Here is a 15,941-nt window from a genome sequence, read left to right as displayed (position 1 = left end):
GAGCTTCCTTCTTTAAATTTTGTCATGTAAAGCAACAAAAGCATTTATTTTTATGTATTAATACTTTGCTTTATTTTGTATTTCCCTGTCTTTACATGTTAAGATTACATTTATATTGTTATCAGATCATCTTTTCATAAGAATGGTTAAAATCATTAGTGTTTTTTCATAAATTTAGAAAAGTAATTTGATGTAAGACTTTTGCGTGCTTTTGGTTAAAAGTACAATAAATGCTGTAGCTGATTACATAATCAAGACTTCTTTTGTCTTAAAAGATGACAAGTTAACTTTACCATTAACTTTACCAATATAATGGTAAAGTTCTTACCATTATATTGGAATTGTGGTGCTATTAGTGGCAGCATCCTGGAGTAGCGAGGCTACCTTAGCTCTGATTTGATCTTTCATGTTTTTTTGTTGACTCGTTGCACGTTTGGATAATTGTTCCCTCTGGTTTTGAACAATTAGCAGCTGAAAGTTTTTTTCTTCTCTTACTTTTTTTGTTTCAGACAGTTGTTGTAATTCATAACCGTGGCAACAAGGTAATCTTTTAGTCTCGATAGATCAAGAGAGTTGGAAAAAGCTGATGAGCAAGAGACGCCCCAAGTTGGCCAGTTGAACATCGACGACCCCTGACGTCAAAATTCTGTCTCGGAAAGTTGGAGGCTTGTCCTCGGCTCTGATCTGAAAAACAAATATGGCTGCCACTGTAATTAAATCAATCAATCAATCAAATTTTATTTGTATAGCACATTTCAGCAGCAAGGCATTTCAAAGTGCTTTACATCATTACAAACACAGAAACACAATGCAACATAGAATCAAAAACAAAGCATTAAGTCAAGTTCCATCAATAAATTTGTAATTGATTACATTTCAAATACAATTCTAAACAGGTGGGTTTTTAGTTGAGATTTAAAAGAAGTCAGTGTTTCAGCTGTTTTACAGTTTTCTGGAAGTTTGTTCCAAATTTGTGGTGCATAGAAGCTGAAAGCTGCTTCTCCTCGTTTGGTTCTGGTTCTGGGGATGCAGAGCAGACTAGAACCGGAAGACCTGAGAGGTCTGGAAGGTTGATACAACAACAGCAGATCTTTAATGTATTGTGGTGCTAAGCCGTTCAGTGATTTATAAACTAACAACAGTATTTTAAAGTCTATTCTTTGAGCTACAAGGAGCCAGTGGAGGGACTTTAAAACTGGTGTTATGTGCTCTATCTTCCTGGTTTTAGTGAGAACGCGAGCAGCAGCATTCTGGATCAGCTGCAGCTGTTTGATTGCGAGTGTTAGCAGAAAACCATTTCCTTCTGATGGTTTAAATCTCATCGGATCAGGTACATAGTGCTGTGGAGCTCATGTCAGAACATTTGCTAAGGTGATTGAATGTTCTAGATGTGGAGAAATATTTTCGGTTTGTTTGGCTGACTATAGTCAATAAACAAATCATAATTGTTCTGCGAATTAAAACTGAAGCACAGTTAAACTTTGAGATTCAACATTTAAGGTAGATGGAACACCCCATTATAAACACCCCATTTCTCAAAACAAGACATCAAGACATTTGAATTCCTCAAAATTCAAATGTCTTGATGTTGGAGATACTCCTAAAAATATCAGTGCATTTAGGCCTAAAAAGCTGGTACTTCAATGAACGCCGGCATTATGATACCAGGTCTTTACATACTTATAGAAGTGTTACAGTTGCACTAGTTAAAGTATCTGCAACAAGTAAGGATTTTACTTGCTGCCCCAAAAAAGTGGGGGCTCGAGAATGGTGGCTGTGTCCCAGAAGTCTTTTCCCGATGTTCCCAAATCAGCTCAGAGACTCTCAGCTCCTTTTTTTTACCTCAACATACCAGTTCAAGGAACATCAATCCCATTCCATCCTACCATCCCATTTCCACTAGATACCAAGATACCTAAAACCTCTGATGAAGGGGAAAGACTGAACCCCAACCTGAGCTTTGTTCCAGTTGAGAATCTTATTCCACCCTTTGTAAGCCAGCTGTTCAGAGATGCCATCAAGAGGAATACCTCATCCTTAGAAAGTGCAGGAAATGATAAGTGTACCGTTACATAACCGATCGATCTGATACTCAACATAATACAATCAGAAAAGTACCTCATATATGTCAGTGGGTGGGATGTTGCCTATAAATATGCATAAATGAGAGAGAGGGAGAACCAGAGGGAGTCATAACAAGGACCTGAAATAACTCATCGCTTTCAAAGTCACAAAATATCTCTTGGTTCTTAGATAACAGTAATCCAGTTAAACACAGTTCCCAAACTGAAACAGCATCTCGAGTGGGAAATATGCCCTCCTCACTTAGATCACAACCCACACACTCATCTCTTGAAGCCTTTAAGCCGTCACTAAGTCAGCTCAAGTGTTTAGCTCGACTTTCAAATGCAGATTTGGGAGGGTAGACTATGGAGATGGGCGTGAAAGAATAGACTTTTACGCAGATACGTTTTAATCAACCCCAGAGTCATTTGTCGCCATGATGGAGTTGAGGGTTTAGGTTGTAGCAGTAATCCAATCCATGGGAAGACTTGTGTCCTCTGTCTGTACCCTCCTTCCTCCACCCACCATGGCTTTTGGATCAGTGCCGACTTGCAGGCTGACTATAAAGGCTTCAATGTTCCAGTTAACTGCTGTTTGTTTTGGGGGGGGTGTATAAGAGTGTGTGGAGATTGGATGTTAAAGCAAATATTAGTTTCACAGAATATGTTTTGTCTACCCTCTCAATGACACACACAAACATGCCGAATGACATTAGCCATTGCTACACCCCGCCCCCTTGCATCTGGCGGTCTTGTTCCCTCCTAGAGTGGACAGAAGCGGTCTGGCATTTAGCCTGTCCTTTGATGGCCCGATCCAAACCACCACATTAAACAGCCATGAAAGCCAATAGGGGCCAGATGAGCAGAGGACAGAGACTTTCTGGAAGCATTAATCACCCGATATCCCTGGCTGTTTATTTGCAACTACATCAGGTTAGACGGTAAAGGGAAGTTGCGTGCCATGTAGTGTTTTTGTCTGTTTACTGTCCCTTTCTGAATCTTTTCTATGTTTTTCCTTAGTTGTCCATCCATTTGCTCCTCCTGGGCGGGGCTAATGAACCTATGTAGGGTCTGTACAGAGGATTGCGCCTGCAGGAAGAAAGCCACATTGCCTTTCTTCAGAGAGTGTCTCGTGTATTCTGGTGGCTTCCCGCTCAGTCCCAAAGGGGTTTTCTTGCTAAGATTAGTTCTTATTAGAGCGAACTTCGATCAGAGAGCCGCAAAGCTTCTTCTAATACTTGCTCCGTCACACTCGCTTTAGTTGGCTCCTCCGTCATTTCTTCACTGCCCTCTCTCCTCATCACTTTGCCATCCAGCACTGCCTCCCCCGCATTTCCCCTCCCCTACTGATGGTTTGGTTTGCTGCAGTAGCAACAAGTTGCATGGTTGATTCCCCCATCTGCAACGGGCGGCATCTCATTGAAGATGAGCGGTTTTGCATCTGTTTGAAACTGCCTAAGCCCCTTCAGCCTTGTCTTCCTCCCTTCTCTGGGATCCTTTGTTCTGACTGTTTTCAGTTATCTCCAACCCTCCGTACTTCTCTGCTGGGGGCGCCAGTTCTGCCCTCAGTCCTCAACCCGCCTGTTGTGACACCACACAATCTGTCAATGCTGTCGTTACTTTGGGGAGAAGAGATGGAAGTGTCGTCTTTGCCTTTTTTTCTCTGTGATTGGACTACTACAAACATAGGGAAGGACATAGTGTGGCATAGTGATGTGGAACCTATTGTTGTTTGTTTTTCCAACAATAAAGGCAGTAATGGCTGGTAAATCTACTTCACCAGTCATTGGCACACAAGAAACCAATTAGTGAACACAATATTTACTGTACTATTCTTGTTGAGAAAACATTTGTACAATAGCTTTACAACAACTCACCTTACTGAGTAGCTACTGTGTTTGGTCACATATTACCAAGATCATTTTGAAAAGTCATTCAAAATTAGGCCTGTCACAATAACAAATTCTCCTGAGCGATAAATAGTCCCAGACGTTATTGCGATAAACGATAATATTGTTGTTTTGATACCATTTCCAAGTAATGTAATGGAAATGTCATAATAATGCAAAAACGCATTCTGAAAGATCAATAAACTTTAAATTCTAATGAACATTTAACACTGGAACTGGAAGACATTTTAAATGTCCAAAATAAATAAACAAGAGCAAAAACAGAAACAACAAATAAACTTAATTACAAAGTCTCTGTAAACAAAACTGGCCTTCAAAAAAACTGGCTAGCTGAGACCAAAGCACCAGACTGAAGACCTTTGTCATGCAGTTTTTGGTAGAAAGAGAAAAGGTGAAAAATAATAAATAATGCAAATGGGAATTAGCAATCAGGAAGTAGCAGCACGACATAAAAAAAACTATTTTCGCCTCTTGAAACGTGTCTCTCTTCATATTTTCTGTCTTCTCCTGATGAAGGCCGAAGCAGCCGACCCTGATTTGTTTGCGTGAGACCTGTGAGAGCAGCCTCAGTCGGCTCAGATTGCCCATTGACTTTTTTTTACTAGAACGGTCAAGTGTTAGGTTATATCTAATGAATCGCTCAGCTTCACAGCGTTTATAGTTAGCAGCAGCTGAGCTGGGGCTCAGGGCTCTTTCACAGTCACTGTATTAACCTCTGACCCCATGTTCACAGTGCTGACATGCACTGATTGCACGGACAGCAGCACAAACAGGAAGTCTATTTTTTTTTTTTGCCAGCACTGAAACACGGCGAGCAGATCTACATTAAATATCTTTAAAAATTCGACTTGACTTTACACTTATTTCCACGAACAAACTGGAAGCCGTTTTAAACCATTTAAGGAGACAGCAGCGTAGGAGGTGGTGCTACCCGAAACAGGACTACAAAGATTTCTGTAGAATATGTGCTCAGTAATATATATATATGGAAAAAAATATAAGATGCTTGTACCAAATATGTGAAAAATGTATATTTTTTCTGTTTCGTTACCAGTTCTTCCCCTACGGCGACGCGTCCAAGTTCGCCCAGCACGCTTTCAGGACCTTCGATAAGAACGGCGACGGCACCATCGACTTCAGAGAGTTCATCTGCGCGCTGTCCATCACCTCGCGAGGCAGCTTCGAGCAGAAACTCAACTGGGCCTTCAACATGTACGACCTCGACGGAGACGGCAAAATCACACGGGTGGAGATGCTGGAGATCATCGAGGTATCCCTGCACGAAGGAACTAAAAAAAACTCTGCCGCATCTTAAGCTGAGTTCACGCACCACTTGTTCTGGACAGGATATTGGCGCGCTACAGGATCTGCTGATGTTTTACTTGCAAAGATAAATTAACTTACTGGTTCTGCTAAAAACTAGAACCCCAAATGGTTGTATCTGAAAGAAAACAACGTAACAAATTATAACTACAAATCCAATCAGGACGAAACAACAAGTCAATCTGGAAAACATGTCAATGTTTTCAGGCTGTCGATACAGATATTAGGGTTGGAATTAGGGTTGAAACAATAAATTGGATTAATCGTGATGAATTGTTTATTGAATTATACGTCAACCAATTGGATATTGATTGTCAACTATTTGCTGAAAGAACAACACAATCGGAGCGGTAATTAAGCTAAAACTGGAAATAAAAAATATATATTTTCTTTATTTTTGTGCTTTTGAAATATGTCTTTAATAGTTACGATGGCATAGTAGGGTCGTGGTAGAAGGAGAAAAAAGGAGTAAATTTCCTCCAAGCCTCCTCAAACATTTTTAGATTAATCTTAGAAATGATCTAGAATAAACAAGAACATTTCTGAGTTCCAAAGATCAAAAATGTGTTCTAAAAAAAAACCTTTGAAATTGTGAGATAAATCTATCAAAAACAGAGAAATTTTGCATTTCTCTGTTTCAAAAGTCAAAAGTTTTTTCTAGAAGGTTTCTGAGATTAGTCTAAAAATTTCAGAGGTTTTGGGCGGAAATTTACCAAAACCGCTCTAATAGCCTTCACTCACTAATAGGCTGTCGTACATTAATGACTGAGTGAATTAAATAAAACAATGAAAGGAATTCAAATCTGCCAGGTGTGTAAAATACTTTTAAACTTCCCCGTTTCTTCCCCCAGGCTTGACATGCTTGTTTTATCCACATGGGTTCGATAAACCCTCTTTCTCTTTGCCTTTTCCTTTCCTCTCGGCAGGCGATCTACAAGATGGTCGGCACGGTGATCATGATGAAAATGAACGAAGACGGCCTGACGCCCGAGCAGAGGGTGGACAAGATCTTCACCAAGATGGATAAGAACAACGACGACCAGATCACGCTGGAGGAGTTCAAAGAGGCGGCCAAGAGCGACCCGTCCATCGTACTACTGCTGCAGTGCGACCTCCAGAAATAGGCCTGGATGCGGCGGAGAGGGCGCCCCCCCCCCCCCCACCAGCCGCCACGGACTGCACAGAAAGAATTTCATGTTCCATTCAGTTTGCAGCTATTTCCACTGAAAAAAAAAAAAAAGAGAAAAAATTATATGCTTGGACTACCTTTCAATGGATCTGCTTCTTGTGTTTGAAACACTCGTGTGCATGAGAACGTTATTTGCTATGAAACAAAAAAACATCGACACACAGCATACAGTGGTGTGCGGGTGCACACACCAACGCCACAAAAACAACACCTGCAAACACACACACACACACATCTTTACATATAAACAACTTGCACAAATAATAACTATATATATATGAAGAAATATAAATATGAATATATACTAAATTATTTATAGATCAACTGCCAAAATGTGAAGTGTGCAAAAGTATTTTCCATTCAGTTTCATTCTACCAGAGCTTGCGCATCATGTGATGTGCTAACGTTGAATTTGCCGCTACTCTATTTATTGTTCCGAGTTTACCGATGCTAGCTGTGCGTGTTTCACCAAACCTGTCGACCGAACCGAACTCTTACGACGGCGTACCTTCTTCCAGTACCCCTCCCATCCGTCTTTTCAAATATTAGCTCTAGACGAGGCGGATTAGCCCGAGCTTTCCCACCGGAACGAGCCTGTACCGTCCACGAATACAGTCAATGTTGTTCATTTGCATGCCTTTAGGTTCTGCCTTAAAAGTCAAATTTCCCATCCGGTGATTGAAGACAGAAAGCCTTATCAACGCGACGCAGTGACTCTTGAGGGGAGACAGTTTGTTTTTGTTGTTGTTGTTGTTTTCGTTTTTTCTTTTTCAAAATAAATCAGCCTGCTGTACGTCCTCCTACGAGTATTCTTGTACGGGTTGTAAGCTCTGTGATCCGTTGAGACTTTTTCTTTGGATTGCTTTTAACTGTGGGAGCATGTTTCCTTGTAGATTAGCTGTGCTATATGTTGCTAAGACCTAAATATCCCCTGCCCGATGTGCATTTGAGCACACTTATCTCGTTACGAGTTGGCCGACGCCGAGCGATGAGGACTGTGTCGTTTTGGACGAGAGCTAAACTAGCAGAACTCCGAGGCAAACCCGATGAAGGCGACAGATTTAGGATTGAACAGGCTGGAGTTATATTAGGAAAACTACTCTGATTCAACTCTCTTTACTTATTTGTCACATTTAGTTCATTTTGGCTGACAGGTTGCATATCATTACAAGGAATTAAGAGTATTAAAGTAACCCAGAGGCGAGGTGTTTGTGGTGTTCCAAGAGGTCAGCTCTTAAGGTCGAGGTTTTCTGTTCAGTAGGTGTTTGCAACTTGTCCTCTTCGGCCCCTCAAAGTATTTCTCTTTTACCAATCAGTCTGATTTTTGTATGTTTTTTTACTCCCTTTGTTTCATACGTTCTACACATCGAAGTCCAGTGAAGTAGTACCTCCCAACGGTGACATTACTGACTTTGCTTGGCCCCAGTATATTCCAGACTTTATGTATTCGTTTAGTGGGACAACAGAAGAAAGAAGCAGATTTGGCAATAAAGATTTATCATGTTAGTCCATCTTCGTCCCTTCAGCAGTGTGGATTGTAACCCTGGTAAAGTGTCCAATCTAAACATCTTAGGCCTGATGATGTTTCTAACTACGACCCTGTTACTGCTGAGAGGTTTCCAAGTCAAAGGAATGGCAACAGTGTAAAAAAAAACAAAACAAAAAAAACAACTATTCTTTTGTAGCATGTATTGTGTCCCTGACGACATGGCTGCACTACTCCCTGTGTTGTGATTTAATCTAATAAAATAAACTCTATGGGCAGTTGTCTGGTCTGATAACTCAACCAACCATCCTTTCAGACAAACATCCACATCTGAAATATTTGGAATTTCCAGGAATGGAAAAGCCTAGTAATGCTTAATAAATGCATTAAACAGTTTTCACTTTGATTTATTGATTTGGTATGTATTTTCTTTGATGTTAACATTTTTTCTATCAGTATTTAGTTTTTAATTTAAGGCGATGCATAATCCTCAAGAACAGAAAATTGTGTTCTCATCACCTCGCATAAATGAACAAATTTATCCGTTCTTAAGGATTATGTATTGACCTTTATGGAATGAACTTATTCAGAAATAAAAATTTTTTTTAAAGTTCATTTTACGACCTGGTAAGTCTGTAGACAGCCTTAAATTTTGATTAAATTGCAATTGTTTCTTAAATTGGGTCTAAAACGCCAAACTAGCAATAAAGCTGCTATTTTTTTTTTAATCCAAGCGTCTCTAGAATTTGAACAAAAATTATGGATATATCACAAAAATATTATGTATTTTTGTGGTTGGTGAACTTGTAGCTAATAAAACATAACTATTCAAGAAGTACTGCAAGATTTTACACTCTAATAGTCAGAAATGTAACAAATAATGCTAAGTAAATTCCAACACTACTGTAAGCTAACTGAACATGAAATATATGTTATTTACATATTTCAACTTTTACTGTTACCGTTCCTTAATTCTTGCAGGAGGCAGTTTGTACTTCTATTTCACTTTTTAGACAATCTTTTTAAATTGAAATTCTTAATGTATAAATTTATTTGGTAAATTAGCCCACTTTTGGATTTCAGTTCTAATTTTATTGTAGATAAACTCAGGTGTCACTCATGTTATATGTCCTTTTTCCAAAAGGACATATAACATGACATATAACAATATGTCCTTTTTCCAAAAGGACATATAAACAATTATGTATTCTTGTGTAGAGTTTAATTTGAACTGATTTCTGGGTAAAAATATATAAACAAAAAAATCCTTCCCAAAATATATTAATTCTCATTTTGAGGATTTACATTTAGACGAGTCAAACACATAAGCAGAGTCCTCCTGGTTGCATAAAGCTCGCATTGAAGTGTATTGGTCTCACAGGCTTACTCGGAGGGCGACACGTTTACATAATTATATGAAGAGTGTGAGGAAAAGAAGGGAAACAGGCTTTTAGAAAAAGAAGCATTTATTTTACAGAAAAGTTTAACTCTACATGAGCGGTTCATGTTGACTCCAGCTTCCTGTTCAGAGAGATGACTAAAAAGATCAGAACCATTTCTGCTGAACTGGATGGATCAAAATAAAACAGTTAAATAGAAACTGTCTGGCTTCAATTTAAAGCAAGAGAAATAAAAGAAAATGTGTAAAATGGCATTATCCACAATTGTAATCACAAGCATAAACCAATCAAGGGGGGGAATAATTGTTTTTTTGTTTTTACAAAGAATGAAAACTGAAAGACGAGAGGCCTCGGAGACACTACTTCGGAGGGTCTGTGTTGATGCCATATTTCTCTTTTAAGAGCTTTAGTTGTTCCTCTTTCTTCTTCGTGTCCATTTTCTGGAACGCCTGCAAAAAACAATAACACGGAAATCCAAATTTAACTGGAACCAACGTGACGGATTAACCCTTTCCTGCACAAAGTGATTATTTGGCTTTGCTTGGGGACCAGACTGTGAAAGGCTGTGCCGCTGAGACGTACTCTGTTTGCATTGTAGTAGAGAACAACGAGGTAACGGTTGCAGACGTTGAAGCCCGACAGGTGGTCGCAGGCATTCTTGGCATCGAAGATGTCTTCGTACACGACATAAGCTGTTCCTCTGGTTTCAGGTGTGTTCCCTCTGAGAGGAGAAACAAACACAGTGAGCACCAGACCAACATGTGCAGTTTAATTTTTTTTTTTACAGCAAAACGTAACATGTGGAGAGGACGTCCTGGCTTAAACCAACAACGTTCTTTGTATAACAATATAACAGCAAAAGCAAAAATCTCGCAAGTAAAGCACGTGGGTGATTTGGTGATTTTTATCGTCAACGTAGGAAAACATTCCATCTTTACAAAAATATTAACAAAGTTCACTTTATTCCAAAAAAAATGTGTCTGAAACTGAGCTTACGTTCGGATTTGTCGTATTGGTCCGTATTTCCCAAAGATATCGTACATCTCCTCAGCTGTAATCTTGTAAGGAAGATTCCTGACATACAGGATTCTGTTCACCTCAGGAGGTAATCGGATCTGCAATGACAAGAATTTATTTATTTTTTTTCAGGAATCACAGAGGAAGCAACAACATTTAGACATCTCAGAGATTGTTTACAGCTTCTCAGGCCTGTACATTAGTTTAAAACAAAACACAAATGCATTCCAAACCATTTATTTGTACACTTTAAAGACTAGCAAAGAAACCAGTTTAAGTAAAATTGTAGCTCAAACAGATTATTACTAAATTTTTTAATTGTAGCTATCAGATTATTTCGTATTTTTAATGAACATTTAACGTTTTAAGGACTTGGTACCAACTTTGAGCAGCTCTGTTTCAAACTCTTAACATACTTAGAATTGATAGACTTTTGCCAAAATATTCCAAGCTTCTGAAACGTTTGTTTTACTGGTAAAAACACATAAAATTAAACACCTGTATGCGTAAACACCCATATGCTAATAATTAGCATTCATGTCTGACAGCATTTTTCGCCTCATATACAATTAGGAAAATACATCAAAGCTCTCACACACTAATAAAGTATTACACACTTCAACGTCAGTGGAACAAATATAGAAATCAGCACTGTAATAGTTTTAAATACAGTAACCGAGGCTCGTCTCGGGCGCTCTAGTTAGCGTGCTAACGGCTAACCGTGTGCTAATAATGAACCGGATATTAAGTATGTAAGGACTTAGCTAATAATTACATTAGTAGATTGGTTTTAACTTACGTTAGCGCGTTTCGCTGCTTGCATAGCCATGGTGGCGGGTTAATTTGAACAAAATACGTCGGTGAATAACAAGCACGCAGTGTTCTGGGTTTTTCTATCGTCGTCAAAATGGCAACAAGTCGCTGGTTTGTGACAAACTTCCGGTTACAAACTTAGAGGCGAACAACGCAGTGCTGCCCCCTGTGGTGCTGAAATGAATATACAGAATTCATCACACGGGGACTGTTGTTGCTCGTGGCCACCTTTTTGGACATACTACGTTGTCGAAACAGTTAGGTTTACACTCATTCTGACTTATATTGTAAAATATATGCAGATATATAAGTTAGCGACAATTATAGTATATTACTGTCCTAATGTAGTAATCCTAAATATGAGATATGTTTTTCATATCTTACTTTTTCCCCTATTGATGGGAAAGATGTTAAATTCCTATGAAAAATCCGAGCCACTGATTGAAACAGGTCATTAAATAAATCGTTAAACATGTCGTCTATTTATTTCTTTCGTTGTGTAATTAGTACATTGCTTAAACATTTCAATATTTATGTGAAAATGTATTTATATTTTATTTATTTACTTGCAGGTGTATATAATGAATTTCTTTCTATGTTAATTAAGATACGACACATACGGCCTCCAATGTACACAATCAAATTTTTAAATATAAAAATGTTATATCTGTAGCCAATTTTAAATTCTTTTTAAAAAAGAGTCATTTTCCACTTTTGCACTATCGTATCTTTTGCAGTTTAGGGGTTTTCGAACAACCAGACAAAAAGAAAACAACCCTGCAGTATGGCTGTGTTATTTCCCAAAATGTCCACTAGGTGTCTCTATATCTCATCAGCTTCACAAGCCATTACCTGGCCTTGAAAGGCTGTTTAGTACTCTGACCTCTGAATTAAAGAAATAAAACTGACACAAATGGTGACGTAGCCGAGGAATATATCATTATAATTTGGTTTGTATTAATAATAGGGAAGGAGCACAATAAACAGAAGCAGTACTTGATATATTTGTTTCCAACACTTTGGCAAATATTAGCTAATAGAAAGTATCAAAGCACTCTACAATAGACAGTGACAACTAACCTAGCTAAAGATGAGCTATGACAAAAAAATAAATAAAACTTCTAGATGGAATTAGGAGAAAACTAACAAGAATATTTATAAAATTACTGTATAATTGTGATAAGATGTGGAAATATCAAAGACTTTTGTGTGATAGGTGTAGAAAAACAAAATTAAATGTCAGTCAATGGAATAGTACATGCACATGACACTTTAACCCAATATAAAAGGGCATAAGCATTGGCAAGAAAAACATGCAAAGATGCCAATTTTAGAGGTAGTACTTCAATCATGCGTTGCCAGTGTTAAATATTGGTGACCGTAACCATTCACGAAAAAGCTAAACGTTTGGTTTTAGCATTTAAGAAAATACACAGCTCAGATATTCTCTCTGATGATGAAATATATTATTTCCTGTTTGAGAAAAACAGGAAATCCTTTAGCTCTGCCTCTAAACACATTTAAAGTGATAAAGAAAGATTAATAATGCTCGTCAGACCGCACCTGGGAAAGATGGTTTAGGCTATAAAGTGTTGCCACATATGGCAGATAAAACAGTTCATATTAAAATAGTGTAGAATGATTTGGGGAAAAGGGTAAATTTTCATCAGTATGAAAACAAGCAATAATTGTTCCAACCAGTGAAAGACAGCATTTTGTCACCTTGTTAAGGAAGGAAAACAAGATGGAATAAAAAAGAAGAAAATGTATTCACTCCACTCCAAATAGGAGATTTAGGTGTCACCGACACTACTACAACAGCCAAGCATCCAACAGGATACACACATTGTAACCAGACAAAGACAGTGGAACTTGTCCTGGTTCACTGCAATAAATACAACTTCCATACAGATCCTTTTTCAGTCACTATGAAGGAACCCAACTTCTGGGTTCTTGGAGGTTCAATCAGTTAACGTGTGCAATAAGGTTATTTCCTTTCTAAAGGCAATTAGATTAGTTAGATAAATCTAGTTTGGTTTTTTTTACTCCTTGACTATTTTCCACACTCCAGTCTGGCTGCACAGTGGTGCAATTGGTAGCACTGTTGCTTTGCAACAGGTCCTGGGTTCGATTCCCGGCCTGGGGGTCTTTCTGCACGGAGTTTACATGTTCTCCCTGTGCATGCGTGGGTTCTCTCTGGGTATTCTGGCTTCCTCCCACAGTCCAAAAGGTTAATTCTCCCTAGGTGTGAGTGTGTGTGTGTGCATGGTTGTTTGTCCTGTGTTGCCCTGCATACAGACTGGCGACCTGTCCAGGGTGTGCCCCGCCTCTCGCCCTTAACGATAGCTGGAGATAGGCACCAGCTTATTTTTTTTTTAAATAAGCGTTTGACATCTAACCATAAACTGATAAATGAAGGTAGTAAAGCTTAACACTAGGTTATATTTTTATAAAATTATTAATACTCACATTTGAGTAATAATGGTTTTTAAACTCATCGTTTATGTATATATACTGCTCAAAAAAATAAAGGGAACACTTTAAGTGTTAAACACCTGTTTAAGTGTTCCCTTTATTTTTTTGAGCAGTGTATATATATATATGTTTGTTTTTTTTACCTGAAAATTAAACAACGTATTGTTTTAGATTTTTGAACGCTATTTCATTTAACCTAATGGTATTTCCGGGTCACGCGAGGAGGAAAAAAGAGAGAGAGAAACGTTAGGCACGCGCTTGTGTGGGGTTTTAGGCTAGCGACCGTTAGCTAACGGCTGTGTGCAGTGAGGTTTGCTCATTAAACTAAATTCCTCTGGGAACAGCTAAACTTCTCACTGAGAACACAGAACATCGCAAGAGAAAAGCATCGTGACCGGACCGACTTTTAAAGCAGTAGAAAGTCCGGAAAGTTTCGACGTTGTTCACGTCAGCGCGGCTGCTCGTGGATCTGCTGGGCGGAGGTGGAAACGCCTAGGCGGCTTGTTGGTGAGCTACCGTCACTTCAGGTGTTAAGAGGATTGGACAGGTTCGCCAAAAATAAATAAACGGTGAGTTTATATATTGGAGCAGATACTTTTCGATTAATTGCGGCGAAGGCTTTGTGTGACAACTGGAAGACCGTTAATAATTAAGCGAACAACATGACCTGTTATGTTAACGGCCGTTTTATGTAGTAACTTAGCCAAGTTGCTACTGAAAGTAAAATTTGCTAACTGTATCGCATATGGCGTTTTTCTGACAAAAGGATAACGTCTTTGGGTAGTTCTCGCATTGATAGTTAGGAAAAACACAACGTGTTTCACACAGTTATCTGTTTGAAGCTCAAAATCATATATATTTGCATGGTAAACTAGTCTTGCTGTGGTCGGTAATAATGAACATGTGTCGGTGTTCTGTTGGTTTGGTATACCCTGTCAGAATAGCATACCGGAAGTCCACAATGCTATGCTCAAAGTAGCGTACCAAGGGTTATTAAGTTTTGATAGGTAGTTAGCATAGTCCTTCAAATACAATTACTTCAGTGTATCTCACTGAAACAAAATAATAATGAACAACAAATAAACGTTAAACAGTGGGGTTTATAATTTGACGCCTGCATCGTGTTGTTTTCTGTGCTGCGCATTAACACAGAGCGTGATATTTCTTGGGTATAGTGAATCATGGTAACACCCTGATCCAGTGAAAGAGGGGTTACGGAGGTCGACTAAGATGGCGATAAGACCAGACATATTAACATGAGAGCCATAGCTGTCTGAACAACTAATTCAAGAAATGATCATTATCAACAACTATCACAAAATATGACACTCATTTACATTCTATGAGGAGGAGACTTAAATGGCAACTAGAACTTGAACAAAACTTTTCCAAAAGGAAAAAAAGAGAGAGAGAATCCCAAATAATACCGTATATTAAATTACGAGAATATTGAAGAAAACCAAAGAAGTCGTCTCAAAGGAGCTTTCAACAACACAACTGGAATTTTATGAGCTTTCTGAGGGCAAAGCTAGGGGAGCATTTGTGAGGTGCTCCAAGTACTTCTTTAAATTGGAGAAGAGAAATTTTGAGCAATCATTTACTGGCTAACTTAAGACTAACAATGTGATTTTTGAATATCTGTATACAATTTTGAAGTATGTCTCAATTTTTTATGAAACATAATATTTGGCAGATGTAGAAAATGAAGACAGAACAAACACATTTCTAAGATAACAAACAAAACTGATATCGACTTTAAGGGAACTTATGATTGAGAAATTAATTTAAAAGAAGTTTGACATTCTATTTGCTCATTTAAGGATAATAAATTCTCTATTAAGGATGGCGTGAATTGTGAATTCTATTTTTTTTTTAATTGTAAAGAACTGAGCCCATTTTAAAAAAGTATGTTAAGAGTAGATACTGAGAGGTAAATTACTCCCAAGGATTGATTAAATTGTTCCCAAAATCTCTCAAAAATTGAGTAAGTAAAATATTGACACGAAAATATTTGCAAATATCTTTCTAAACAACTAAAATTACAATTAAAGGATATTAGTGAAGAGCAATTTAGATTTTTGCCTGGAAGAAGCATAAGCAACCATAGTTGACTAATTTTGATTAACAGTTTGTACTTGATGACTGCTACATTTTGTTTACTGATTTCAATAAAGCGTTTTATTCATAAGCCCCAAATTTATGTTAAAAAATATTATGATTTTTTGATTTGTAGATTATTTCTCATAGACTTCTAACACCTTTATA

At 38.1% G+C, this 15,941-nt stretch overlaps 2 protein-coding genes across 2 annotated transcripts in view; one reads left to right on the top strand and one right to left on the bottom strand.

Moving 5' to 3' along the window:
• Positions 1–8,367, top strand: part of vsnl1a (visinin-like 1a) — a 34,142-nt gene extending 25,775 nt beyond the window's left edge. Inside the window, exons 3-4 of the mRNA XM_032586298.1 lie at positions 5,028–5,243; positions 6,223–8,367. Of these exons, the coding sequence (XP_032442189.1) occupies positions 5,028–5,243; positions 6,223–6,420 (414 nt within the window). The 3' untranslated portion in view covers positions 6,421–8,367. The remainder of the gene's footprint in view (positions 1–5,027; positions 5,244–6,222) is intronic.
• Positions 8,368–9,419: 1,052 nt separating this feature from the next.
• On the bottom strand, positions 9,420–11,330 carry sf3b6 (splicing factor 3b, subunit 6). Its single transcript, XM_032586301.1, has 4 exons — positions 11,188–11,330; positions 10,368–10,486; positions 9,954–10,092; positions 9,420–9,820 (listed from the first exon to the last, which is right to left on the bottom strand). Exons 1-4 carry the CDS (start codon positions 11,215–11,217, stop codon positions 9,731–9,733), a joined length of 378 nt encoding a protein of 125 aa, XP_032442192.1. The 5' UTR covers positions 11,218–11,330; the 3' UTR covers positions 9,420–9,730.
• Between the last annotated feature and the right edge of the window lie 4,611 nt (positions 11,331–15,941).

This window comes from Xiphophorus hellerii, chromosome 15 (assembly GCF_003331165.1).
Source record: "Xiphophorus hellerii strain 12219 chromosome 15, Xiphophorus_hellerii-4.1, whole genome shotgun sequence".
NCBI lineage: Eukaryota > Metazoa > Chordata > Actinopteri > Cyprinodontiformes > Poeciliidae > Xiphophorus > Xiphophorus hellerii.
Note: the sequence above shows the minus strand (reverse complement) of the source record. Positions and strands in the feature narration are given on the sequence as shown.

Excerpts from the sequence above, each read along its gene's own strand:
- sf3b6 (XM_032586301.1), bottom strand. The coding sequence starts at position 11,217 with ATGGCTATGCAAGCAGCGAAACGCGCTAAC. Across the intron at positions 10,487-11,187 it reads AAGCAGCGAAACGCGCTAAC|ATCCGATTACCTCCTGAGGT; the intron begins GTAAGTTAAAAC and ends TTGTCATTGCAG. Across the intron at positions 10,093-10,367 it reads CCAATACGACAAATCCGAAC|AGGGAACACACCTGAAACCA; the intron begins GTAAGCTCAGTT and ends TTCTCCTCTCAG.